The sequence below is a fragment of the Aquila chrysaetos genome, chromosome 10 (assembly GCF_900496995.4).
Source record: "Aquila chrysaetos chrysaetos chromosome 10, bAquChr1.4, whole genome shotgun sequence".
Taxonomy (NCBI): Eukaryota; Metazoa; Chordata; class Aves; order Accipitriformes; family Accipitridae; genus Aquila; species Aquila chrysaetos.
Window position 1 is genome coordinate 27,739,723 of NC_044013.1, and position 17,195 is coordinate 27,756,917.

The 17,195-nt window shown below is 36.8% G+C and overlaps 1 protein-coding gene across 9 annotated transcripts in view; it reads left to right on the forward strand.

The window, feature by feature from the left end:
* STAG1 (stromal antigen 1) overlaps positions 1–17,195 on the forward strand; it is a 205,132-nt gene that overhangs the window by 103,548 nt on the left and 84,389 nt on the right. For 8 of the 9 annotated variants that reach the window (XM_041126677.1, XM_041126678.1, XM_041126675.1 and 5 more), the window contains 4 exons: positions 2,109–2,185; positions 8,271–8,475; positions 11,328–11,479; positions 15,853–15,926. In XM_041126677.1, the coding sequence (XP_040982611.1) occupies positions 2,109–2,185; positions 8,271–8,475; positions 11,328–11,479; positions 15,853–15,926 (508 nt within the window). Of the gene's footprint in view, positions 1–2,108; positions 2,186–3,364; positions 3,422–8,270; positions 8,476–11,327; positions 11,480–15,852; positions 15,927–17,195 lie in introns of those variants that run through there. The other variant, XM_030027662.2, reaches the window with a different exon arrangement.

Here is a 17,195-nt window from a genome sequence, read left to right on the forward strand (position 1 = left end):
AAGTAACATGCAGGAGGTTATTTAAGAAGTAATAATATCTGAGCCACTGAGTAATAGTGACCACAGTATAATTGCATTCTGTATCCTCAGGAAGAAAAGATACAGAGAACCACAACAGAATTATACAAAGTTGAAAGGAGATTTGAATTGAGTGAAGTGCATTAACAAGGAATTTTAGTTATGGTATTTTTACTTTTCCTGACAAAGTAACATGGTTATGTGTTATGTGGAAGCTATTTGAGGTTATTAACAGAAGATATACATAAGAATAAAATTAGAATCAGGGCTATAAGAAATAAAACAACAAAGGTCAATAGGTTACTTTTTCAATAAGGGTTACATTACCAATGCAAAGAGCCACATATGACAGCATGCAGTGAGAGAAAGGGGTATTAATGCAGTTGAGGTGGATTTCTAAGAATAGCTGTCCACTATTCAGTACTCTGAGATGTACTGTGAAACTGTTTCACTTATTTGAAACAAAACTTTCAATATTGGGGGAAACATTAAAATGTAGCTGCATTTATAGATGATTTCCAAGCTGATAAAACAGGTATTCAGCTGTCATATGGTAGCATTCTCTTGGGTTTTTTGTTTTATATTAATATATTGCATTACTAATTGTTTATTAATAATATGGAAATTACCATGCACAAACTTAAATCACCATTGTTAGAACTGAGGTTCACAGTGTTACCCCATATGAAATAGATAACAAGTAAATATTATTTCGTGAAGAAGCAAAACCAATTCAAGAAATCAATATTTCAGTTGTGTTGTAAAACAGTACCCCTACTAAGATATAGAGGATTGGTGTGCTGTAACTGGGCTTGCATATTTTGAAATGCGTATGTTTCTAATGCTTGTTTTTCAAGGAATAAAATATTGGAATTAAAACATTCTCATAATATTTAGTGTACTTAAATTATCTTTATTTATCCTTTGTACAGGGCCTAATACTGTTAGCTGTTAAGCTGCTTCTATTATGGTTTGAATTTTTGGAGCCATGCAGTGTATCATTAATCCAATTGAATTTTTTGCAAAAGCAAGGAGACTTACTCTTTGTAATGTTAATGACGTTGGGATGGATTTTGTAGCTCTGCAGTTTGCTTAATTTTTCTGCATTTCCTCCATTAACAAAAGAAGATTGTGAAGTGGCAAAAAGAAGATCGTGCATTAGCAAAAAAAAAAAAAGTTTTCTGTGTTGATTTGTGTTATATGGTTGGATATTTAGACAATGTCTAGTTGCGAAGACAATAATGTGTAAAAATATTTTATTCATTTATACTGACTGATTTTAGGATCAAGTCATGAGAATTTTCATTTATTGCTATTGTGTTGTTATGTTTTCAGTTGAGGTAGCTTTGTTCAATTTACAATGAAAAGTTAATCCTATCAACTTCACCGTTCAGGTAATGGGAGGGAATGGCATAATCCAAATGAAGCAATAACGTAGATGCAGTTGCTGCTTTTGGTCCTGAGCTGGCTCACATCTTGACTGAGCCCTTTGGAACTTTTGGTTTTGGAAAAACTTGCTGACAGGAGCACCATGCGATGCAATCGTGCTAGCTCTGCTCTGCAGGTGCTGTAGCTCCATTCACACAGTGCTGTGCCTAAGTCAATAAGCCATGCTGGTTCCAAGCTAAGCCGTTTGAAAACCACTCCTGTGTCTCCGCATAGAGATTGTGGTATATCTGTAAACCAGGTGACCCAACATAAAAAGTGGAGAATTACTAATAGTGGCCGTGGAACTGAAAGATGGTCTTCATTTTATTTTGCACACAAAATTAAAAACACTTGGCAACTGCAGAGATTACATGAGTCCTGCATTGCTGTCACTTGTGTATGACACTTGCTCAGCTGTAAAGAGTAAAAAATATGGAAAATTTTACTAAATCCTAGTCTGATAGCACTTTGCAGAACAGAGGGGGTTTTTTATCCACTTATTCAAAAGACAGTCTTGTTCAATGAGTTTATTTTATTATTGTATTATATACTCTTTCATATGTATTATTGAGCTGTAAGTTTAGCAGCGGAAAAACATTGATATTTTGAGATAACAAAAAATCGGTTGCGTTAATTTATTTTGTTCCTTCATTACATTACAGGTACTGTAAGAATTGAAATGTTCAGGAACATGCAAAATGCAGAAATCATAAGGAAAATGACAGAAGAATTTGATGAGGTATAGTATACAAATAGGTCTTTAAACATTATGAAATATATTACAATATACTTTTGTTTTAAAATAAAAATGCAATGGGCAAGAAACCAGTGGATAAGCAATGTCTCAGTATGAGAAATTGCATTGACAAGCAAAGCAGCAATTTAAACTATCGGATGAGGAATAACAACCCAGCATGAGCTTTAGGAAAGAATAATAGTGGAAAACCAAAAAGTAATAAAATAATTTGAAAAGGTGGTTAGAGTTGCTCATCTTGAATAGCCAGTGTTGTGGATTGAGTAGGCTCTGGGTGCTGAAATGCTGGTACTGAAAAGTTTGTGAATTAGCCAGGTTAAGGGCATAAGTGTACTATCACACAAAAGCATGGAGCAAGCTCACATCCAGTGGTGTAAGAGAGCCTAGCCAGGCCTGACTCTGCAAGAACTAGCTTGGATCCCTGTTAGCCCTGGTCTGGATCCATGTAAACCTTCATATATCTTTGTATGGCTTTAGGGATATCCTTGTCTGACTGCTTCCTGGGTATTAGAGAGGTTAATTACAGGAGGCAGTAAGAAGAACTGTGGAAAGTTTTCTCATCCCTGAAATTGGTGGTGGTATTCTGGATTCTGAAGTTCACCTCTTAGAACTGTCATCATACAACAAAGAACTCCAGATTCCTGAGGCAGGACTGCAGGCTTGGCATTTGCAGCATTCTGCTCTGTTTTCTGTGTGCAAATTATGTTTTGTTCATTTGAAATGGCAATTTAAACTAAATAATAACTTGATGTGAAAATTACAATTTTGGAACAGTGTTACAGAAAAAAATACTCTTTCAAAAGATCTAAGCATTTTGTTTGAAACAAGTGTATTACAATTCAGATTGGGTATCTTCTGTCAAAATGAAAATGTTCCTAATGGTGAACGCTTTTTAGCTTTGAGATTTTTCAAACTGTAATTTGTTTGATTTTTCATGTATAAAGAACTTAAACATTCTGAGTGTTCATTTTGTATAGTGAGGAAAACAAATGCTGAAACATGATTTTTCTGTAGGACAGGAGTGTCTTTTTCTGACCAATTCTAAATGGAAAGCTAAGGCTGTGATTCAAAAAATTAAGCAGGAAAACTATAAATGTGAACACTGCTCTTTTTCACGGTTTTATTCTGCAGGATTTCTATCTTGTTCATGGCCGTGAACAACAAACTGTTCAAGTATGTACTTAACTACGGCCGTGTGGATGCTCCTTTTGCTGTACTCAGGTATTCACTCAGGGCCTTTGGGTACAGGTGGAATAGGGTACAGTGAATAAAATGTAGGTGTACAATGGCAAATAAAAGGTTTGTATCAATTCATGCTACTTTCTGGCTGAAATAGTGTTGCTTTTTAAAACATCACCCAACCAAACTTAATAAAATGCAGTGAATTTTTACTAGTGTAATTTGAAAACAGAATTGGATATCACCTTTAGTCTAGCCCCATTGTACAAAATAGAATGTCCAAGGCACTGTCCAGAAGGCAAAGAACATTGATTTTGCCCAAGGGAGGATTGTCCCACACTTGACAGAAGAAAGTATGTCTCAAAAAAACCTTTTCAAAAACTGTCAAAGTTTTTTCTCAAAGGAGAAAAAAACTCTCTTCCTTATGCACAGTATGAACGTACATACAAGTAACATATCTCAAAGAATTACTTACTAGTACACAACCTTTCATTCTCCATTACCTGAAACTTTTCTGAACTTCTGCAGTTCTAACCGAAAGTTTTCATTCTAGCTTCTGCCTTAACACTTGAATGGATTTGTGAAAGAAATTGTGGGGTTTGGTATAAAAACATGAAATTGTTAGTCTTGGACCACAACCCAGTCAATACTTTGAAATCTGGAATAAACTCATACCCTGTTAGCAGTGGAAAATATTTTAGAATTTAGTGCAGTTTTCAACCGCTGTTCATATATCAGACCATCACAGCATAGTAAGTTTATAGTTGTTATATGGCCTATTTGTTCATATTGCTAGTCATAATATTTCAGATTGGTCTGTGCCTAAAAGGATGTCATAGTCACAAAAAATACAAGCTTTTAGAATAAGAGCAGCTTACACGACTGTTCAGGGTAAAACACATAATGAAACAAACAAACAAAATCTTTTTCAGTCTTCAGCAGATTGTAAACTTGCAGTTGCAATTGGCATAGCATTAGCTCACTTCTTGGCCCTCTGCTTTGTGTCCACCACTTCAAGATTCAGAACGACAATCATTTGTTTCTGGGAGAGCAGTTGGTGAGCAGACACCATTTGCCACTGATAGTCCTTTGACTAAAGGCAACTCAAGCTAAATTCAGCAGATCTGCATGATCCTTCCTAACCTTTCTGTTCTTGCGGGGGAAGGGAGAAGAGAACCCAGGCAGATCTACTTCTTGCCTCCTTTCAGCAGTGCCATTGGCTGGGCTCCCTGACTCTGCAGACTGGCTAGACTGCTTCCTTGAGTCCATACTGCCACTGAATTTTTTTTTTTTTTTTTTTTTTTTTTTTTTTTTTTTTTTTTTTTTTTGGTGAGTCTATAGTAAGCAATAAAAGAAAGGAGCCAGGAGGAGACCAACAGTGCTGGCTGGACCAGGTGGTCATACATTATCTCAGTAACACACCACCATTTTCTACACAGTTGAGGAACAACCCTCAATTCTTCATTCTAAATATCACTGCTGGCATTTCACCTGTAGTACCTCTTCCAGTACCCCAGGACTCCCAATGTCCATCCCCTCTGTGTCATGCTGAGACAAAGCACTTGCTGAGGGCTGTTGCCACCACAACATTTCCCTTGCCCTGCTGTCCTCTCATGCACCTAAATCCAGTGTCAGTCCATGAGAAGGTAATGGTCTGACTGTGTGGCAGTGAAGGAGGAGTAGAGAGTGAGGCTCTTGTCAAAATAATTAGGCCAGTCTACCAGCCCAACCTACCTTCATTGTCATCTTTAGACTTGCCATTTTCATTTCTACAAGCCTGGAGATAATAGGGAAATAAAAGTACAAGTGTAGTATTAACTAGGATAAAATCTTGCATTATCTGTTCATTAGCACATTATACTGCCCATAAAATATCTTAATCTTCATTGAAGATGTTCAGATTTGCTACTTTCTTTACTTTTTCAAGATCATCGCATTGTTCTGTCAGTGCTGCAGTAATCAGCTGGCTGCTGGTCCTAATTTCTGCATTTATGGCAGGGACTGAAGCATTGATTTTCCTGATCTTGGGTGGAGGAACAATTGTGCAGGACTGAAATGATGGAAATAACAGGTTCAGTTTGAAACAGGGAATTCCATGGACATCCATCTGCTGCACTATTTGGGTGCTTGGCTTATGAGTACAGGCATTTTATAGATCAATTCCCTCATAATTCTTGTGCTAGAGTAAGCAGGTGAACAAAAACTTGGTTTAGTTTGAGTTTTCTAACCATTGGACCATCAAGTATCACATGTCAGTGTCACTGATGTATCACATTTTTATTGGTATTCAAGAATAAAAGATCGAATAAAGTGGCTTTATTTGAAATTTATTCTTCCCATTTCAGCCAGATGAGATGTTCTTGGTGCAGTCTTAACATGCTTTTTGAAAGGACTGTCTAATATCTAATTGTAGGCTAAAAATACATCATATAAATGTGAGTAGTTACACACAGCACTAGAGGTTCTGAGGATCTGTTCCAAAAATTAGGTATACATACGTCTAGGAAGCATATATTATGTATGTAAGTTCACATGCAGAGGTACTGTGCAGTTCCCACAGGTACTGTGCAGGCAGGGACTTAGTCTGGAGGTTGTTTGTGAAAATAAGGTATAAGCAGGGAGAAGAAGAGGAATCTGAGGTGTTCATATGGAGTTACTGTCAGGAAAACATTGAGAATAAAGCTTTAGCATTTTAATTTCAGTCCTAAATTTAAATAAATATGAGACTAGTGCAGGGCTTGTATTTACATGGCAAGACACTGTACCTTACTGAAATTCACTAATGAGCATTAGGCATAAACATACAAAGAACAGTTTGAAACACATGGCACAGTTAATGATATTGCTACATATTTTAGACTGTGTTATCTGGATTTCTACTATGAAACGCTTTGATCTAATTCAGAGAAGTTCTGAGGACTCACAGCTACAATTGAACATGCTAGGAGATGTCTTTATGTCAGGAGCTTTACAACCCTCTGAATTGTTTTTTTAAGCCAAGGCCCCTATTTCTCTCAGATTGGCCATTCAAAATTAGAAGTAAAAATATTGCTCGTTAAGATCATGTCATTCAGCATTTTAATGAATGAGAGAGTAAGGTCATTAAGAGTGCCTTATAATTTTGTCTTTTTTTAATATTTGAGCACTTGTCTTTGCAATTTTAATTGTTATTTTAGTATGATTGAAATGTGTGTGATTTCGTTAAATTGGATAGGGTTTTTTGCTGCAGGGGAATATTGTTTATGAAGTTTAGGTAAAAGGTTATTTGATTACAGCTCCTCTACGCTTACATTACTGGCTTTACATGGTTCAGTCTGAGCGGTAAGACAAGTCCCAAGAGAACAGAAGTGCTTGTTCTTCACAATAACACAGAATAAATATGTACAAATGGATTTAGATTTGATACTACTGACTTCTTATCTTGGCAGAGAGATTCAGGATGGAGCATTATTGCTTTGATATTTTGGATAATCTGGAATTGGCTTACAAATCAGGTGACCAGGGAGATTAAAGATAATCTTTTTCACTGAAGGGGAAAAAAGCATTTTCTAATGCAGGGAGGCGGGGCAGTCCCACTGAAATGCAATATTGCTTGAAGTGAGAACAGAAAGAGCAGACTTGGAGAGGAGTTAAACTTAAATGAACCGAGTGTTCACATGCCTGCTCCAATCTTGCAATAATCTTTAGAAGATGGGAGTGTATGAAACTGTATGAGATACATGAATATGTAGTAAAATTTCCATTACATCTATCAGAATGCAGGTTTTACCACTAGAAAAAGGGTAAGTTTATAAGATTAATAAAAGGGCAGTACTGACTTTCTGATAAGATCTCAATTGTAAACTTGAGTAAAGCAAAGTTTGCGGGGAGGGGCATTCAGTTGATTAGAATATTAATGTGGAGTTGAAGTGGGGATGGAGAATGACACAAACTTTCAATCACACAAGCCTTTCTTTAGGTTTTGACCTTAAATACTTAGAAATATTCCTTTCTCATTGTCCTGGTTTCATCTGGGTTAGAGTTGATTGTCTTCCTAGTAGCTGGTGCAGTGCTGTGTTTTGAGCTCAGTATGAGAAGAATGTTGATAACACTGATGTTTTCAGTTGTTGCTAAGTAATGTTTAGTCTGAAGTCAAGGATTTTTCAGCTTCTCAAGCCCAGCCAGTGAGAAAGCTGGAGGGGCACAAGAAGTTGGGAGGGGACACAGCCAGGGCAGCTGACCCAAACTAGCCAAAGGGGTATTCCATACCATGTGATGTCACATCTAGTATATAAACTGAGGGGAGGGGGGAGCTGGGAGGGATCTCCGCTTGGGGACTAACTGGGCATTGATTGGCGGGTGGTGAGCAATTGCACTGTGCATCATTTGTATGTTCCAATCCTTTTATTATTACTGCTGTCATTTTATTAGTGTTATCATTGTCATTGTTTTTTTCTTTTCTGTTCTATTAAGCTGTTCTTATCTCAACCCACAAGTTTTACTTCTTTTTCCGATTTTCTCCCCCATCCCTCGGGGGGGCGGGGGGGAGTGAGTGAGTGGCTGCGTGGTGCTTAGTTGCTGGCTGGGGTTAAACCATGACACTCATCCTTTCCCCCCACTTCCCAACCCAGGACACAAGGAAAAGAATTGAGTCTTGATGCACGTTTTAGACTATACAGAGCTAATATTGCAAGTCTAGAAGAGTTATAATGAAGTCTTTGAAAAAGTGGTTTCATGCCAACAGCCGCCTTCGTTTATTGAAGAATAATGTGTTGTTTTTGTTTAGTCTCCATTGGCTTGAAGGAGAAAGTGTTTAGCTTAAAAACTTAGACCATGATGGCTACAACAACATCAAAATAAATTAAATAAGGAGACTTTTAATACTTAATATTTTCATTTTCTTGTTCTTCAGGACAGTGGTGATTATCCACTTACGATGCCTGGCCCACAGTGGAAGAAGTTTCGATCCAATTTCTGCGAGTTCATTGGAGTGCTCATTCGACAGTGTCAGTATAGCATCATTTATGATGAATACATGATGGACACAGTGATCTCTCTTCTGACTGGTTTGTCAGATTCCCAGGTGCGAGCTTTCAGGCACACCAGTACATTAGCTGGTAAGTAAGCTAGCGCAGAGGAGAGTTTTTTCAAAGGAGTTGCTACTATTTAGCCACTTTGAGCATTACTCCTAATTTTGATTGAGGTTAAATTTGACCAGCACTGAGAACTCCAGAAAGCTTGATCAAATCCAAGTACCATATATGGTATAACTATACTTAAAATACACTTTTTTGTTTGGAAAGGAGTATGCCAAGGCATTTAATCTCAGAGATTCCTGTCATACTCAGGGCCTCCAGTGAATCCTGTGAATCAAAAGTGGCATGCTTATGTCTTGTATTTTGTTATTAGTTGTTCATTTGTTGTATAGAATGTCTTCATAATTTTTTATTTTAGACTACAAATTTATTCTAAGTAAGTGTCAAGAAAATTGTATTATCAAAGAATTTCAGTCCACTGAAAAATAAAATCTGTGCCTTCACTCTTGAGAAGCATTAAGTTTGGGAGCACTGTGCCATAGTTGTAGGTCTCACTGTCTTCTACCTTAGCCGCACTGCACCTTTCAACACACCTGCCTACCTCTGAGGAAAGCACTGGGTATATCATTGGATGGAAATCGGCTTTTCTAGAGTGTATTTCATCAGCCCTATATGAGATGTCTCCTGTAAGATAGGTGAATGCTCTCTAGGAGTAACTGGTTTTCTCCAATTGCAAAGCAGTACTAGGATGGCTAGCTTGGATGTAGATGTCTAAAGCTGGTTATGTCAGGTGGTATCTTTCTGCTCATCTCATGTGCTGAAATACATCTTATAGGAAGATTCTTCTCCCTAGACTGTTCATAGATCATGCCAAATATTTGAAGCCTTTATAGGAGACATTTGTCATAATCGGAATATTTCTGCTGCCAATATTTGTTACTGATTTAGTTAGTCTTTCCACAATCAGTGTCTTATAATTTTGTTCAGATTTCCAAGTGTAATACCCAGTGTCCAACAAATTCAATCAGAATTTGTTTAAAATTTCATCTCTTGCTATGAATCTAAGTAAGAGGCAGATTTCCAATGATACTGAAAAACCAACTCCAGATTTGATTGGAGTTTGATTTTAAAATTGAAAACCAAAACCTCCAACTGACAGTGGCTGAACTCTTTTGGAAACCTATCCCCTTGCATTCTTCACCTTACTCAGTAACAGGATGGTAAAAACATGAGTTATGTAGGTGTAAGTTTCCAGGTTTAGAGTTTGCCTCTACCTATTCAGTGTTCAAAGATAAACCCTACTTGAGCTGCAGATAACCTGCTGGAAATCTGTACCTATTATTTAAGCTGAGATGGAAACTGTATTCCTTTCCAGCTGATACTGACTATCTTCAATTCCAGGTGATTTTGATTTGCTGTTTGCTTAGATTGTGGTTGATTGTTTCATAGGAGAGAGATTATGGAGTGAGGTATGCACTCTGGTCTCTTTTATTGATTGGTTCATCCTTGTGTGGGACAGATGTTTGGAAATTATGAGAGGCTTGAAGGAAAAGACAGGAAACAGCACCATACATTAGAGAAGTTATACAAGACCTGTGCTATGTGGAAGAAATAGTTGCCATCATTTGGAATGGATTATGTAGCTAGAAACTTCAAGCAAGGATAAGCAAATGCTAAAGCCAAGGTTCATCACAACTAGCTTTGGTTATTTAAGCCACTGCTGGCTTCTCACATTAGATATACATGTATCTAGTGCTTACATTAGGAATAGGAGCTGCCAAAGATCCCCAGCATTTTCCAGTGATAATACATGCCATTTATTTATTTGGTTGGTTGTTTTAACAAGCTTGAGAGCTTTGTTTTGATTCTGCAAATTTCCTTCAAGCTAGTCTTTGCACATTTAGTTAAGTTGCTATCCTGCAGAGCAGAGGTCAGCATGATGCCATGGAGCTCAGTCTTGATAAAGTTCATGAAGATGTACATTTAGAATTGCATTTATTCTTGAAGGAGTGTTTTTGAGGTCTTTGTTTTCAGTTTTCCTCTGTGCTAGCCAATTTGTATGAGAAATGATTCACTATAGCAAGAAACTTAAGGCAAGAAGTACATGTGGGTGCTTCTAGAGTTATCAGCTTTGAGCAATAGCAAGATAAGACAGAGCTACCATAAGAGTAGCTTCACTTCTCCGTTTGTATAGTTGCTTTTCTACCTTGAAGACAATGGTGCGTATTTAGTCAGAGAGGATGTGATAGGTTGTTACGTTATTTTGCTGTTTTTTCAGTATTGTAAAACGTGATGTGCCATGTCTCCACACAGAACATGGGAAAGACCCTTATTAATGTTTTTGTAAACATAAATTAAGACAGAAAAATATACATGAAAAATATTATATCCAGCATGTGTGAAAATGCATATAAAGGGGTACATAAAGTTCTAATTGTATTTTTATACAAATATACACTTTACTTTAGAGCAGCGTCAGAGTTACTTTCAGAGAAACAGTGTGGTGGTCCCTTGTAAATTGAGTAATCCTCAGTAGCTGTTGGTTAAGAGTTACCCATAGTATGGAGGCATCTACAATGATACTTAATGTTTCTTAGTAGAGAAATGTATGTAATTCCACAGTAACAGGCTTTGTGGTGTACACTGATCCTGCAGATTCATACGCTTGCTCACTGACCTATGCATTCAGAACTTGCATAATTTTCTGGAGAAGATGGCAAAGAACATTGCCGGGAGCTCAATGCAATATATACACTCTCTTTTCTGATCTTTAGATCAGCCAAGTGACCTGAGTATTGCTTGGGTGGGAAGGGCCTTTCCATATGGCTTTGTGTCAGGGTCAAGTTGTTTTCTGTGAGTATGGATCTTTTGAGGCAATATTTTTTAACTGTGACTACAGGTAAAGAGTCATATTCTGTCTTCTGCCTTTGCAGCTATGAAGCTTATGACTGCTCTTGTGAATGTTGCCTTAAACCTGAGCATTCATCAGGATAATACACAGAGGCAGTACGAAGCTGAGAGAAACAAAATGATTGGCAAAAGAGCTAATGAAAGATTGGAACTGCTGCTTCAGAAAAGAAAAGAGGCAAGTGAAAAGATGAATTTTTTTCCTGGTTCATGTGTATTCCCTCCAACAGGAAGTCCAGGGTGGTTTGTAACTTGAGTACCATAGTAAGAAACAAAAGATTAGTTCTGCAGTTGTGTTTGTGTGATCTCAAGCATATTACTGCGGCTACATTTTTAAATCTTGTATTAAGACATTCAGTTGAGTTTGTGTGCTGTTCTGCACGCACAGGATAATTTCTATTCTCAGGCTTGTGTATATGACTAGGCAGGAAGAAAATCAGTCTCAAGTTGTAAGTAGTAGCTGTTTTGGTTATGGAAGAAGAATTTCAAAAGAAGATCACATGTAGTCCCTCACTGCACTGCCCATTTCTCCCTTTGATCACTGCAATTATTACCTAGTTTCTCATTAGTACTTCTTTTTGTAGCTACTTTCAAGAAACACTGTAGTGGGGGCTATAGCACCTGGTCTCAGGGAGAAGAAGCTAGGGAGACATTAAAATCGCTTTTAGTCAGTACCAGTCTGGCATTAGGTGAGCAAAATCATTAGAAGGTTGCTGTAATCATCCCTAAGTAAAGTATTATATCCCAGGAAATTCAGTTTTAGAGTTGTACTTAAAAGAAATTTGAAGATGACAAGTAAAAAATGAATACACATACATCCAAACAGCCATAATCTGTAAAGATGCCATGTAAAATTTGTAAGGTTGATTGAAAAATTGGAGTATATATGACTTAGATTCAAAGTTATTATGTTTAATATATTAGTTTTTAATATATTTCCTCCACCACTGTTTTACTCCATGGCAAATTAAGGATGTCTGGGTGCTTTACCTGCATGCACCTTGGATTCTTTTAGGTATAACTTTGACTCAGAATTGCTTGACTTTATAGCCTTTGTCTGGGGATAATTACAATTAACGTATTTTTATTTTTATTTTACCACTACAATCCGTAACACAATTTTATTTGGCTTTCATAATTCTTAAAAATCATGCATTTACATAAAAAGCAAGAACAATCTCTCCTGCCCAAACTGCAAAGGAAACATTTTAATTTAAATATTAAATTCAATGTCAGCCTTAGAGCATTTTAAAAAGGAAAATTGCTTTGTTAAAATAGCTGGAGAACAGTTCCTATTCCAGATTTGTTGATTGTTGCTTTGAATTTCCAGAGAAGGAAAAAGTCACTAATTACACTGATTAACTGGGTTTAGTATCTCTGTGTCTATGGACATCCTTTATACTCATTCCTTCAGCTGTTCTTTTCAATGTCTTTTGGAGATGCAATATATAATTTGAAGCAATGATACCCAGGCTAGCATGGAGCTGTGAAACCCTGAAAGAAGAACGAGCATTTGGCAAACCTTAACTTTTGATATGTCTGTGCAGGCTCTCTCATATCACTACTCACTAAAACTAATCAAAATGTTGCATAGGAGTAAGCCAGGGAAGAGTGGTGGTGATTAAGTCCTCAGATAGATGGTGTTAAGCATAGTAGAGGGCTCTGTATAGAAGGTGTTTATTAGGTTTAGATGGCATAATGGTTCTGTGTAAGAATTCCTAACATAATGCTGTATATTTCCCGTGTTTATATATGCTGAATTTACAATAGTATCCTGTGCTGGCACTTTCTTAGTTGATGCTTTTGATGTAGTGCCATCATAATAAACCCTCATGGGCACATACATGGGCATGTGTTTATCTTCATGAAGTTATATAGGGACAGTTCGCAAGCTAAGTGCGGCAAATTAATCTGAAGTAGAAGAGATGGAACACTGTCTCCAAAGTGTTTCATTCTCACGTCATCTTCGACATACCTAATGTGACGGTAGTGCGTGAATGTCTGTTCTCATCAATGAGATTTTCAACTAAACTGCATGACTTATGTAACAATCCACCACAAAATAGAGGAAGTTGTGTTTTAGTTGCTGCCAGTAGTAATTCAAATTTTGCATTTGTCATACATGTCTTTTTGAGCTTCTTAAAATGCTTGCAGAGTCAAGAAGCGAACGTTTCCCTTATTTTTACTTAGGTTTAAGGGGGGTGTGCTAAATCACTTTTGCATTGGTAAGAGCAGGAATCCTGAAACACAAATGCGCTCTCAAGATGCCTGAAGTTAAGCGCTCAAATTCAGGTACATGATCTAGAAAAACTGAAAGTGTAAAAGGCAATTAAAGTTTTAGAGAAAATTCATGTTTTTCAAAGAATTGTTAATTCATTACTGAAACTAAGATACATTTGAAAATTGTATCTTTTCAATGTTAGCACACAAAAGTAAAAGGGATCTCACACGGGCCTGCTGAATCTCTTGATTCTCCTTCTCCACCAGCTTTGCCCCAGCACGTGGATCCCCATATCAGTTATATAGCTGATAACTTACCATGTTTATAGCGAGCTGCAAATTCCCTGTAGAAAAGCAGGAAAAGAGAGAGGAAGCCACCCAGTCTGTACCCTCATCTATGCCACTTAGTCTTGTATGGTGCTGCTCAACTTCTCATTCAAAGAAATGTCAAAGTACACTTTTCTTCAGTATCCTAACCTTCTCGTGGCTCATAAAGTTCAGTCTCTCCTACCTGTCTTTTGTGGTGTGTTTTTATATTAATGTTTCATACCCAAAGTTCTCCAGGAGCTTCCCCTTTCCCTTTCAGGGCCTCAGTTTTTCAGAAAGCCTGCTGAGGCTTCTTGGTTCATTCCCACCCTCATTTTAGTCCGCAGTCTGTGCTAGGTTGTCTCTAGCCCTGTGTTTTTGTGGATATTTGCCTGCCTGTACCCTGTGAAGTCAATCAACTGAGGAGTGATTAGAACGTCATACTCCTTTTTGGGTTATGTATTCTTGAACAAGCATTTAGTATGTGCGTATTTGGGTTAAGCCAATGCTGAAAATAGTGCTTGTCCCAGAAGCCATGTCTAAATATACTTGTTTTGTGTACCAGCCCTTTAGTATACGCAGAGCTGGTGTGCACCCGACTTCTCCCTTTGTACATAGTCCCTTTTACTATGAAATTAATTTCTTTGGCAGGTGTTTGACAATTTAGTGAAGAACCCTCAATGCCTCGGCTTCCCCACATGCAAAATGGAGACAGCAGCTCCTTACGTTTTAGGAAACTGGGAGACTTCATTTACTGAGTTTTGCGAGCTATTTTAGATCTCATCTGGAAGATACTGTAGAAATATTTATAAACATAGCTGGAAAAATATAAACCCCTAGGTGAAAGTGTTTATGAGCTCATGCTATGCAGGAAGTTGAAACAGCTGATCATAATTCTGCCTCTGGCTTTAAGATGTTTTATCTGTTAAATATGTTTGTCCATGATTATACAGGTTTTATTATTTTATGCATATATGCACTCGGTACTAGCAAGGCTCTGTTGTGGTTTTCATACTGAAAATGTGGAAAAATTTACATTCACATGTTGTGGTATTCTGCTTTGACATTAAGAAACACCTTGATGGAAGACTGATGGCTTTGAGTGTAGTAGCAGTTCTGCTCCAAAAGTTGTTGTAAGAAATTAGTGTCATCTTATTTAACAAAACTGCATTTTGGTGTAACTAAGTCGTACTTATTTAGTTTAGTACAAAAGCTGACAGTATGAGAATACTTTAATTGATTCCAAGATGTTCCTTTAGGATGTGTTAACATATTCATTGACACAAAGTAAGCTTCCATAGTACTTAGAAAATGTGCTCATACTACACAGGAAATATTACGTTTTTTTAAAAAACACTCTTATTTATAAAAACATGCTTATAACACCTTTTTAATTTGGGTTTGGTTTCTTTTTTTGCAATCTAAGGCCTGGATGTCAGGTGTGCTCCAATGTTAAGCACACATGCTCCGATTCTGGAAAGCTTCCTGGTTCAGAAATTCAGCTATCATGGGCGCTGAAATTAAAGCAACTGACACTCATACTTAAGATTGAGAACATCTTTAAGTACTTCCCTTAAATAAGACATTGAATTTTTCAGAGGGGATTCCTGATCTGTAACCAGCTTCATTTCTGCAGCTGTCATTCACTCACAGTTCTATCTGTTTAATTATGAATACAGGACTGCTGACAGTACTGAATACATAGTCTCTACTTTTCTAAATTTCAGTAGCAAAAAAATGGTGATGACCACTTCAAAGGACTAATTTGAAAATAAATTAATTGATGTTTGTAGAGAATGTTAACTTTCTTCCATTAAGGTATTGCACATATATATATGTATATATATATGTATGTATGTGCACAGACTATAGGCATGTGCTGGAAAAGTAGAAAATGGTGAATCTACTAATACCTCTAAGTGCTCTTCCATGGTCTTCTAATGTTTCCCAATAAGGAATTGTAGAATATCAAATTATAATAAGCAGTGATCTTTTATTTATTTTTGTTTTGCTTTTTTTTTCCAGCTACAAGAAAACCAAGATGAAATTGAAAATATGATGAACTCTATTTTTAAGGGTATATTTGTTCATAGATACCGGTAAGAAAATGCATGCTACAGTAGACTCTGCTAACAAAGTATGATCATAAATAATGTCAAGGGTGATTTCTGTGTTGATTTTTTTTCTGATGTAATATTCTAGATGCCTCAAAAGCAGTATCAAAAACACTGAAGTTATGAAAGAAAATATAAGTTTAACCCCTATTAATTACACAGTAGACCATCCACACAACTTTATTGTAATTCAGTAAAACAGCTTTAAAGAGTTGTGGGAGACATGGATTTTGAATCTTTGTGTTTTGAAAAGAAAAGTTGTCCAAGGTGGGAGCACAAACATGACATATCTTAAGAATAATGATATGATCACTGCATATCATAAGAGGACAGTTTTGGTTACTGATGACCTCTACTCTACATTTCCTTTTGTAGGTCTTAGGTGCAAACAGCAAATTTCTGATGTTTGCACCATATATGCTTTAGCCACAGCTACAACTTTACTTTAGGCTTTTTCCTCCTTAAATTACATAAAGGCAATCAAAAGCCTTAATTCCAGTTAACATGTATTTTTCATTTGTGAATTGTTTTGGATGTTTGTAGCAAGAACGTTAAAAAGTAATTGCAGCGTTAGCACATAACAAAGGGTTTTTTTAATAGTTAATATGCTATGTCTTGCGAATACAAAACCGCAGCACGTTATATATATTCGTGTGTGTGTCAATGTGCACATGCGTGCACTTCTGTTTATTTTAGAATTGCACAAAGCAGTGGATTTGGAGTGGTGCATGCTATTTTGGAGTGTGGTTTATCAGAGAGCAGTAGTCTTAAAATAGATTTAGGGTTGTTTTGCATCAAAAGATACATCAGAGCATCTGCAGCATCTTGGTGCAACCAGCTCTTTAAATGTTAATTGGCTTATGAAGTCAAAAGATAAAATTCAAGGATACTAAACTATGCAATTAACCTTTCAGATTTAAATTCTGGTTTAAAACTTTATCATTTATGAAATCTTTTAGACGAACGTCAGAAAACAAGACGGTGTATGAGAAGAGGGTTAGAAGGTGAAGAGGAACCCATAGTTCAGTTGGGCAGAGGGATTATTGTAATTACGGAGAAAAGCATGCAGGAAACTTGGAAGGGGCTCGTGCTAAGAAATATGTGAGTGTGAACAACACAGTGGAGTTGAAGTATGTATCTTCAGTAACCAAGCATGATACTTGAAAGAAAATTTATAGTTTATGGTCAGTAAGCCTTGAGCTACTTGGCAATGGAAGAATACGTATACAGAGTCAATAGGCAAATTAGTGTATT